Here is a 12,054-nt window from a genome sequence, read left to right as displayed (position 1 = left end):
AATAGTCATTAAGCATTTAATAATCTAATAGTGCTGAGAAAATATATATATAATAGGGGAGGGGGAAGGAGGGGAGAGGGACAAGGCAATCCTGCCTATTGCCATAAAGCACACAACGAGGGCTCTTTATACAGATGGTTAATTGGCTGGTGGACAAAGCCGAGTGTCTTCAAGAAGGTAACATCTAACGCTGAAAAAAATGCATATATCCATTAGGATGTTTTCTGACATCACAATAATGCCTTGGAACGAGCTTAAAACGGGTTGAATACCAAAGAAATTTGATTGGCAAGGGGAAGTTTCTGAACTAGTGAGTCGGGGCCTGAGAGCTACATTATCCTTATCCCTATAAAAGCAATTACATACTTGAAGATGTCGGGTTGCCCAGGACTGTACTGAAATGGATTGTCTCAGCCAGCCATGTCACAGACATACTACGGAGTTATTGACCCATAACTGAACACTTATTTGTCACGCTCATTTTAATGTTAATTGGCTGGAACAGGAGAAACAGATTTAGATGATGGAAGTTGACCAATTCTTCCATCCAGCTTGCAGATAACCAACTCCTAACCCAAGAACAAACCCAACAGACAACTTCAACACACCTTCCCGCCTTCATGTACATTCAGACCTTCATTTTATAAGAAACCCTTCTCAGGACAGGGCGATTTATTCCAGCCTTGTCGTAAGAGGACAGAAGACCCCTTTCAACACGGGATGTCTAAGGTGGGCGAGCCAACCGGTCTGTTAGATAAACGAGAAGGTTATTCCAGGATAGGATTTACTTGTTTTGTCGCAACAGGGAGCAATTGAGCAGTCTCTCTGGGACAGGCAGAGGGAGGATGGCACCAGCCTTTGGTTTCCTTACGCAGGCAAGCACCGTCGAGACCTCTGCTACCCCTCACACCAGTGGGGATGCCTGCTCACATGGATTGCCAAAAGGCTTTTGATACATCTCTTGCCAAAGGCTATTAAATGATGTTGTTACAGAACAAGAGGGAAGGTCTTTGTACCGATTGATAACTGGCTACAAAAATAAAGATTGAATAGGAATAAATGCCTGGTTCGCACAATTGCTGCTGATTGCTGGAGTCTCCGAGGGATCGGTGTAAGGGCTTGGGTTGTTCAACCCACACAAATGACAGGGGAAGCAGGTTGAGAGGGAAGTGTTCAAGTCATTTAAAGCAAAAACTGACTGTAAAATGCTACAAAAGGATCTTAAGAGTGACAGGGTGAAAAAACCGCACATGAAATTCAGCGCTAATAAACACCAAGTAAGGCACATGTGGAGAAACAATCTTCAGTCTAAATCCACAGCGATGGGCTCTGAACTACCTATTATCTCTGTGGAAACAGATGATGAGTTATAACAGACAACTCCATCGTAACACCAGCTCAGTATTCAGTGGTAGTTAACAAAAGCCAAACAACAAGGAGGCATTTGGAAAAAAGAGGAACAAGAAAACATCACTGTATTGCTTCTTTAAACCTCATCTTGCACTTAGAGCTCAGGTACCTAGAGAAGCACTGCTCCCCTCATCTGAAAGGAAATAGGGAAGAACTAGAAATGATTCAAAGGGTGACAAGGAGGAGTAAAGTTACTGAGCAGCTTTCAAATGGGGTACGATTAAATAAATTAAACTTCTCAGTCTGAGAAAGAAGTGATCAAGGGGAATCAAGGAGGCAAATAAAGTCAAAAGCAGGACAGAGAAGGTAACTGGGGAAACAATTACTGTTTCTCATTACCCAAGAATGATAGGATCTCACATGAAATGATCACGGCAAGTGCAAAGCAAATGCACAGTTAAACTACAGGACTCCCACTGGCATAAAAGGTTGGGAATCCAAAGAGGGATGAGAGAAATTTATCAAAGAAAAATCCAGGAATGCTAAGATAATACCAACGGTTCAAGAAGCCTCCATGCCACAGACTCCAGGAAAGTATATGAAATTATCACTATACACTTACCCTACTCTGTCCCCTAAGCATTCACTGTTTCCTGCTGCTGGAGACACTACACTGGGCTAGAAAGACTCCTGCACTGACAGCTATTCCCATGGATGCAGAAATGAGATGTACAAGTTGAGAGACAGGAACCTTCTCAATTAGTTTGCCATTTTCAGTGCTGTTTTGCCACTTACAGTCCATGGAGCCAAGAAACAGCCATGCTCAGCAAAAATCTAATTTAAAATCTAACCAAAATAAGCATAAAATTTACTCCCCCGATATCTGAAGTTTAGAATAAACTTATTTAGGAAAACTAACAAAAGTACTTTGCACCAAACACTGCAAATTCAAAATACCCCAATCGTGCACTCAGATCTGGGTTTTGTTGGTTTTTGTTGTGCTTGGGATTGTTTTTTGTAAAACAAACTGGAGGAGACAACTGCCAACACCAGATGAATACAAAATTCTATCTGTAAAGTAAACCCAGACTTTCTCATATTGAAAAGTCCTCAGGGAGAAGGTGAGTGGCAGAATTTAACTCCTTCAAAACAGGGAAAGCTTTTTCAAGAGGATGAACACAAAAAAGAGATGTAGGAAGCATCTCTCCTGAGCAAAGATTAGTTGATTGCTTGGCAGAGGTTGTTCCTCTGGCAGGGAGAGGTGATGGCAAGGCTACAGGAAATGAAGCACGGCTAGAGGCCATTCCTATGGTGATTAGAGACCATTCCTGCGGTGATGCGATCACCTGAAAAACCAGCTCGGCTGCCAGTGGTATCCTGTTTGCGTAGTTAACCAAACACCTTAATGAGGGGCTACAGCATTTCCAACAATGCGTTCACAAATTACAGGTGTTTTAACACATGCTTATTTCAACGATGACCCCAAGACCAACAGACAAAGGCGCATGGGACCACCCCATGTCCTCACAGGGAGGCATTTGAGGTAAGGCAGTTTCCTGCATCTGCAGAGACATGTAAAGGCAGTAGGGAATAAAATCCCTGTTTCTCTTCTGCACCAGAACACACAACAGCACCATGGTGTCACCTGCACCAACCTCAAAGCCAACTGCTGCTAGCCTCTGCCTGCTGTGAACATCGGCAGAGATCGCAGCCTTTGTACCACAAAATAGCCGTGCTGGGCACGCATGGACACAGGCACAAGGCTTCCTGATGCATGGGTGGTCACGCTCGCCGAGCTAAAACTATGTGCCTTCTGCCAGACTGCATTCCTCCTGCACCAGCACCAGCCACGGAAAGTGCTTCTTTGTGCACAAGGCAGCCCTCAAAACCAGGCAATGCCCACAAGCCATGCAATCTCACAGCAACCCTCTGTGCTGCTATCCCCCCGCTCCACAGCTTTAAACCCCGCATTTTGCTTATGCTGAAAGCAGCTTTGAGATTTGGAAGGTAAAGCAACAGAGGTCACTTAGTATTTTCAGGACCAGCTCTTGGATTTCACTTTTCAAACATTGTTTTTGCACGTAGAGGTTGGAAGGACCATATGGACCCTGAAATTGTTGCTGGAACAACACAGAAGCCCGCGGTTGCTCTCTGGGCTGGCGAGCCTGCTTTGCAGGCAATGCTGCACGCGCGCTGCCTGAGCAAGGGTGCCAACGGCTTTGCTGCACCAGCAACGAAGCAATGATTCATATGTCTACAGGGAGCAAAAGAAACAAAGACTGTACACATCGAGCTGGAAGATGGGAAGAAACAATGCAAAAAAGCCCAGCCGGCACAAGGAGAAGGAAACATCTCACCTCTGTACAACCTACAGTTTGTGTTGATGAGGCTTGAGGGGTCCTCAGAAGCTGCAGAGCAAACAAGGGATAAATCTCTGCATCTTCCAGCATATACTTAGAGCTGCAAATATTTTGCAAATGTTTCTGCTGAAAGGGACTTTTCTCCCAGTAGGTAAAATCAGCATCTGCTGAGTGGTGACCATTTAACATTCAACCTGCTGCCAATCGACATTCCACAGAGAGACCTGCAGGAGAGACATGGAGCTGTGCCACTTCTAATAACTGTGTGACTGGCACCATGTCAATGCTTTAATGTAGAAAGCTACCCTCTGTCACTAAGCAGATCTCTCCTTTCTTTTGGCTAATGGCTTTCACACCCATTGGCAACAACGTCAAGACTGAAGGGCTATGAGCCTGCAGAGCCTTCCGAGATCTGCCTGGCAAGGCTGACTACAGAAATATTGAGACAGGGATTTGGGAGAGGGTACAAGGAAAGAAGGAAACTATTGCGGTTAACAATTCTGCTCTCATTGCTTTGCTTTTCATCTCTGTTTAGTGTCTTCACCCATTTGCCTACTGCAGCTACGGTCAATTCAGCAGTACCTGCGACATCCTTTGCTTGCCACGAGCAGAACTATGCCAAACCCTCTGCAGCAATCATCAGATCCAGGACAGGGTCCCTCCCGGCTTTATGAGCCAGGCTTTTAGTATATTTAGGGGGAGATTTATACTAGGGACATTAACTGCAAGGGCACAAGGCTCAGACATTTTCCTTTTTAATCTCAGCCAGGTTTAGAGAATGGTCGTAACAGCAGAGTACTTTGGCAGCTGGCATCCCACCTACAAGTATGTTTGCACTGATCAGCTTGTAGTAAAGATGGTGAGCTGCATGGACACACACACATCTTCTATGGGGAAGGGGAAAGCTGTGCAAATACAGCCTGTGGCCTTTGGTCCTCGGTTAGAACAGTCAAGATGTCCACAGCAAGTTCCTCAACATACATGAAAATGAGGGTAGGAACGGCATGGGGCATGTATTAGACACTGGCCCAGGTTACCCAGAGAAGCTGTGGATGCCCCATCCCTGGAGGGGTTCAAGGCCAGGCTGGATGAGGCTTTGGGCAACCTGGGCTAGTGGGAGGTGTCCCTGCCCATGGCAGGGGGTGGAACTGGATGATCTTGAAGGTCCCTTCCAACCCAAACCATTCTGTGATTCTATGATTCAGTGCAGGAGGCAGGGAACGGACAGACGTTTACTGAGACCAGCTTAATTTTTAAATGTCTACCCAACACCTCCAACATGAGGCCCATGCAGAGACTGAAGCAGTTTGTACTCTTGCTGTGAAATCCAAATGAACAAGACTGAAAAGAAAAGAACAGGCAGTGACAAGCAGGCCTGACTTTTCCTTGCTTCTCTTTATCCTATCCAGACACAATCCTTTTAGAGTCAGGCAGGAAAACAGAAAAACCGTACAAATAAAACAAAACCAACAGACCACCAATCTTAAAAATCTTCGACATATCCATAATTTCTACTTCATTTTTAGCTAATGGTGGAAATTAGTCTTTGGACAGTTGATAAAAATCAACCTGTCTCTGCTGGGTTAGTACCATGATCTGTGGCCCAGCAACTACTTCTAGTACAATTGATTTTCCTTTTTGGCAACCAATAGGCCAGTCAATAATAATGTTGTTTGAGAAGGATTGAGTCATGAGGGAGATGAACCCTCCCTGCCATTTATTATGTTTGTATTGTCTTCATTTGACAAGATTGTGGGTTGTTTTTTGTGGTTTTTTTTTTTTTTTTTTTTTTTCTCTCCAATGAGGATGTGAGTGAAGGTATTACAAGGGGACAGCTCCTCCACGTCCCTGTCTCCAGAACCCTCTGACTCACAAGTGTGTTAGCATGCAAACAGAGGAGGGAAGCGGCTGTCTGCTAGAGGTGCATGGCAGGGCACTGGGGAAAAGATAAGCTGGGGAGGTAGCCACACTCCTCCTGCTGCTCTAGATGTCTTTTAGGGACAAAGGAAAAAAAGAAAAAAAATCCAGCGAACTCAAAGTCAGATGCTAACAAGCATGACTTCAGAGAGCTGTGCAGCCTTGCGTGAATGGGTACAAGATACAGATGTGACCTTGGCACCAAAGAGCAACCAATCCTCTTTACAGACAGCAAAGATGCTAAATGCTTTTCACTAAAATTAATGACGTATATGAATGAATAAAATAAAATCCACATATAGTAGCAACAGCTTTCCTAACCTGATGATTTTCAGCTTTGGTTCTCAAGTTTCCTTCTCAAACCCCTGAGGGTCCATGGGTGACCACTGAGAACACGCTGACAAGCAGTTTAAATTCTCAGTGCAGTGATCTGCACCTCTGCTAGAAAGTGAAAGGTCAGCAAATAAATACTGAAGATCAGTTGTAGCTTTTTTCATCTTTGTAGTCATAATTATAGCACAATTTCATCACACACAAATTATTACCATAACATTGATAGGCTGATTAATAGAACTACACAATGATGTAGCTTAAAAATCATAAAAAGTTATTTAGATACCATTTTAACCCACCTGCTCTACCACATAGATACGTACACAGCCCTTAATTAACCTGTGTGTCTAGTGATACGGTTCCACTTACAATTAACAGTATTTCTTTTAAGACTTGTTAACATGTCCAGAAAGGCTTGAAAAGCTTTTTCAGAGCAGCAACCACTCCAGGATAGTTGCCTATGCATTCCCAAGGGCATGCCCTGAACACACAGATTATTATTTTGGAGTAAAGAGTACCCACAAATGGAACAAAGTGCAACCACAGCAAGTCCAGGAGGAGAGTCTATGGTCTACTGTTTTGATGTCACAAATGAGAGATGCCATTTGTCTCTCTCCCTCTCATTGGACAATTACTATACCACCACACCCTTCATCATTCTTAAACCAGCACTAGTAACTTGTATACCTGCATAGGATGAACCATCACGTGGGGCCTTTGCACCAGAGCACAGAATCCTTCTTTTCAAGCTTCCTTATTTGCCCTGCTCTTACAGGAGGAGGTGACCAGGCTCACATCCTGTCCCACCTCATAGGACTGAAGCAGTACACTCACTGTGCCTTAACTTGCCCCTACATACATGAGAGGAGCTCCTCTGCAAGCTGGTTGAGCAGCACTCCACATCCAGGAGTGGAGGGGAGTTCTGCTGTCTCCTCCACGCTGACACTACACCACCAGATACAATTTTGAGGACAAATAAAATCACCGACCAGGCCAGCTTGCTGCTCCCGGCACGGGGAACACGGAGGATGCCGTGGCATAGCTGCAGGGGAACGCGAAGCTGGGGTGTAATTCTGCATGGCTTGCATTCTGTGCCTCCTCCGCACCAGAAAACCTCCTGTCCAAGGCCGGAGAAAACACTGCAAGGAAATACTCTCCTCGTAGGGGAAAAAGTTTTTCCTTTGTTGCTCATCCTCTGCAAGGAAAACTGATTCATGTCTTCATTTTAAAGCTAGAAACGGATATTATAATCACATTGCCAAGCTCCTTCATAACTCTTACGTTACGAATATACTCCCCTTCCTCACTCATCATTCCATTCAAAGCCTACATTTTAGGCAAACGGTTCCAGTGGAAGGAGGCTGTTTGCAGACTAAGCCCCAAGCCCTGGGTATTTCCAGCACAGCTCCGAAAACACCATACCACCACCCACTTTGAAATGGCCTCTGGCTCTGAAGATTTAGCTAATTCCATTACACAAATGCCCCTTTTCAACAAAGTAGAGAAGCCTGTTGCCTTTCTCTGTCCCCTTGCCTGTGGCAATTGCTTATCACCTCTTTTCAAATGTGCTATTAGAGCTAATTATGAACAATCAGAGAACTCGATAGCTGTAGCTTTTCAGTGACATTAGTGAAACACCCTTTTGAAACGGCAGTACCCTTGTTTAAAACAGAAAGCACAGGCGCTGGACCACTGCAGTCCAGGAGTGTGTGGTTATTCCCACAATTAAAGCAGTTTTGAGAACGCTACAGAAATGAGCGGAGGCAGGTGACCTTTCCTCCTGCTCCCAAGCTGTTTAACAACAAAGATCAATAGCTCCACACTTGCAGAGCCTCTTGATCCAGAGACTACAAGTAATCAACAATAGATAGTACAAAGATAACTAAAATAAGGCTGCAAAAAGTGAAAAAGGCACATGAACCGGTGTGACTTGCTCCAGTTCACCTACCAGAGCACCACTATCACCATCTGCTTAGGGCAGCTAAATCCTTTAGTACACTCCGGGAGAGCCAAGATGGAAGAGCACTTATTAAAAAGGTAATGGAAGAGAACATAAATCTGTCGTGCTGTTTGACTAACTTTTTAGAAGCATACTAAAACACAGGCAATTAAAAAAAAAATTGGTCTATAACATTTCTCTCCTTCACTACTTGCTCATAACCCTCATCATCCCTAATTTATTCTTTATCTCTTATGCTGCTTACATGTAGGTACCACTGCAAAACTGAATGAGACAGAAAAACACCTGAAGACCTGAGCAGTGTGTGGAAATCACAGGGGCTGCTTACACACCGGGCTCTGGCAGCGTTACTGGATGCAGCCTGCAAAGAAGGGAACCTCTGCTGAGAGCACATTGCTCTGAAATAACAGCACCACTGATAAGTCACCAGAGATTCCCCTCCACTTAACCCACTGTTCTTTATAGCCTACGCATTAACCAATAGTGCATTTGGTAATGTACAGTAGCAGGCGCTGCGGTGCTTATAGCCTGTTAGGAAGCCAGAGTTTTTCCCTGTCCCTTTTTCTTCTGGTTGCTCTTAAAATTCCTTCTGCTCTTGTTTTGGATTATCAATTCTTACAGGGTAAAGGTCAAAAAAAAAAAAAAAAAAAGAGAAATAAACATTAGGTCACGAAGTCTTGAAATGTTATTGCAATTTATATAGGGCTGAGAATAAAAATGTGTCTGCCTTCTCTGGGAACACACCTATGTGCAAACAGAAACCTTTATAAAAAGTTCTCCTTTATTACCTTGGTGGGGGAAAAAAATATCAAAGATTGATTTCCTTTTTATAGCTATTATTAACCTTTTGTTACTGGCCAAAAATAATCTGGTTAGAAAAATGTGCAATACATCACAAAGAAAAAAAAAGATGAATTTAACATTAAATTAATGCTCAGGGAAAAAGTAAGATGACTCTCCCTTCAGCCTCTTCTAAGAGTCAGACTTTACCTCCAAAGAAATGAGACAAGCATCAAAGAGAAGTGACTTTCCAGCCTGCTGTGGTGGTACAGCATCCTAGATAGAACCGTCTCCTGGGCTGCCAGGGCAAAGGGGACAGGCAGGTGTCGGATCCAACTCCTCCCCGAATTCAAGGCAAAGCTGTTCCTGTATGTATTCCATACATCGCTCACCAGCTCTGACTGAAAGGTGACAGTCTAGTCTGACGGGGGGCAGGCAAAGCCCTGCATTTGTACTGGCTCCACTGCCCCTCTATGCAAGGGAAAACTCCTATAAAATCCATTACAACCGAAATCCAGAGGTCTAAGCATGAAGATACATGTCTCACCAGCTCCTGCGGAGCCACGCTTCCTAATACCCATCCCACCGGCAATTCTGCCCAGGCAAGGGCATGAAAGCCCATTTTACAACAATACCAACTGTGTGCAAATACCAACACAGATCTTTGTAGCCTGTGAACACTACAGGTCTGTTGAGAAGCCTGTGGGTTGCACCTCTTCCAAATTCCTGAAGCATCTATTGCAAGGCTGCTAAAGATCTCACTAGTAAATTTGTCAGCAGAGGTGTATCTATGTCCAAACTGAGCAGGAGAACAAAGCTAATAAGTGCCATGCGGGCAAAGAGCAGTCAATCATAATTTGACAGAAATACGTTGGACAATTATTTCCGAACACGATCGCATTTACACAGGTCAGCTCTTAATTAGAACAAGCTGACAAAACTTAGGAGCATTGACTCATGAGCACAGGCAGGCTCAAGCTGCCTGGCTGGAATGAACCACTTGCAAAGCAATTGCTGGATCAGGGCAGTTCACAGCCTGGTCTGTTAAGGCACCCTAAAACTGCTCAGACACGCGGGCTGCAAACTACAGTGCCTAAAAAGCTGCTGTATGTTCAGTTAAGTCAAACTGTACCCCCAAGGGGGTGAGGTGGGTATCTGGGGATGGAAAGGGCATAAGCTGTTCGACTTTGCTCTTGGTCAGCACTGAGATCCTGCTGTAGCTGTCACGTAGCCACCACACCGTGACCTGAAGCATCACCTACCCCTGTAGGGTGCTCTGCTGAAAAAAAGGCATTTATTGGATGCTTTTTTGCTAGGCAAAGTGGGATTCTCTTTCCACTAGTCCACAAAATTCTGCTGAGAGTGTAGTGTTACAAAAAACACACTGAAGAATGCACTTTATGTAGGAAGCTACCAAACACCTCATACGCAGGAAATCCCTCTTGCCATCAGTACCACAAGCCACAACGGAAGAAGCTACAACCAGGTGATCACAAAACTTCACTGCAGGGAGAAGTTTCAACAGGAACTGAAAAAGGTTCCTTACGACTATGTATTTCATACAACCAAATTCTGTTATTTTTTCCAAGTTAGCTTTTTTCGATGTTCTTCTCTTTTATAAGTGCTATGAGAGAACTTGCTACAGAGTTTTACAAGAATTCAGTTTCACGCAAAACATTTGGTCAGGAGGCTACATAACACATTAATCAAATTCAACTTTCTATTCCTTTCTTACCTGGCTGTTAACGTCAGCAGCGTGCTGTAACAGTACTGAAACCAGCTCCTTGTGTCCTCTGTCGCACGCCCAGTGGAGCAGAGCCCGGCCCTACAACATCCAAGAGAAAATTAACAAAGCCAGCAAAAAAAAAAAAACCAAACCAAAACCCCAACCATACAAAAAACAAAACCAAAACACAGAGAATCACAGTCTTGCTATGAAATATTGAGTACCAACAACAAAATTAACATGGTTTTTTAAAAAAACTACACTAATATGAGTATGTAACATACTATTGCCCTGATTTCGACTTACAGAGTCCCTAAGTGACTCAGACACCAAGTCCCCAAAAAACTCATTCCCTTGGCAGGTCCAGAACACCCACTTGATTAAAATTCAAATTAAAACCGGGCATCTAGGCAGGCATCACCTGTGACCAACCCCCTCCCGGCTCTGCAACACAGGCTGCTGCTTCCATGCCTCCAGCCCCTCCCAAACCTCCGCGGTTTTCTTCCCATCGCCTTCCTACAAGTCTCTGCCACCACGGGAGGGGATGCAATGGAAGTTCAGACCTTCCCGCCCATCAAGGACATGGGAAGAGGCTCAGGATTGCTCTGAGGGCTGACATGCACATCCCAACCAACACCCAGCTGGGCTCAGAAAGGGCTACAGAAGGAGGGGAGTGAAGCCAAGCTTTTGGAGATGGGGTCACGGGTGCCGCTCTGACTCCGGGCTAGAGGAACAGCCAAGCCTGGGCAAGGTGAGGCTTGGTTTTGTACAGGACATCACAGCAGACCCACAATACAGCTTTGTACAGCTTAACAGCCCTGCACTGAGCTGGAGAGTTTATCCTCTTATAAGGCCAAAATGCATTCAAAGCAGTAACGGAGACTCTTGACAAGCAGCTCTAATACATCTTCTAGGAACTACAGAATATTTTATATATCGGCAACTCCATAGGGAAAGGTAGCTTAAAATAGTTTGAGATAGAAGGTTTTCTTCTGTTTACTACGCATACTTACTAATTTAAACTTCCAGCCTGTATGAGTCTCTCCTGCTTTAGGACAGCACGTGGCACGCTTGCAGGGGATTCCTTGGAAATCACCCTGCCGATAACCAGGAAATCACCCCCCACGCCGCGACGCTGTCAGACCGACCTGTGTTTTCCAGCGTGCTACAGAAAACAGTCGCAGACCTTCACAGATGAAATCAGTTACATTAGCCCACGCCTGGTTATAAATCTCTTGACAGAGCAGTGGGGAACAGGGGTGAGCAACTCATTTATCTGCTAATGGGAAATGTGAGCCAAATCTCCCGACTGCGGTGCCAGAACAGCAGGAGTGGCAGAAGACACCTGCAACGGCTGCTCCCCCTGCTTCGCTGGACATCCTTGGGCAGGGCAGCAGCGGTAGAACGTGATTTTGAGGAAGGAAATGCGATCTCAGACACAAGGCATTAAACTTTTTAACACACTTTTTGACCGAGCAAGTAATTAATTTTTGTAGCACATAATTTTAATGTTACACTAATTAACCCTGAATCAGAATGAATTTTCTGACAATGACTTTCTATGGAAACACTGCTGACATCCGTGGACCACTTAATGATTAACGTGCTCGCACTCAACACCACTATCA

The 12,054-nt window shown here is 44.6% G+C and overlaps 1 protein-coding gene across 1 annotated transcript in view; it reads right to left on the bottom strand.

The window, feature by feature from the left end:
• The window catches only part of ACBD6 (acyl-CoA binding domain containing 6), a gene marked incomplete at its 5' end in the record, with an annotated part of 77,926 nt that overhangs the window by 31,354 nt on the left and 34,518 nt on the right, over window positions 1-12,054 (bottom strand). The window contains one exon of the mRNA XM_010083664.1: window positions 10,436-10,525. Coding sequence (XP_010081966.1) covers window positions 10,436-10,525 — 90 coding nt within the window. The remainder of the gene's footprint in view (window positions 1-10,435; window positions 10,526-12,054) is intronic.

This window comes from Pterocles gutturalis, unplaced genomic scaffold (assembly GCF_000699245.1).
Source record: "Pterocles gutturalis isolate BGI_N339 unplaced genomic scaffold, ASM69924v1 scaffold3195, whole genome shotgun sequence".
NCBI lineage: Eukaryota > Metazoa > Chordata > Aves > Pterocliformes > Pteroclidae > Pterocles > Pterocles gutturalis.
Note: the sequence above shows the minus strand (reverse complement) of the source record. Positions and strands in the feature narration are given on the sequence as shown.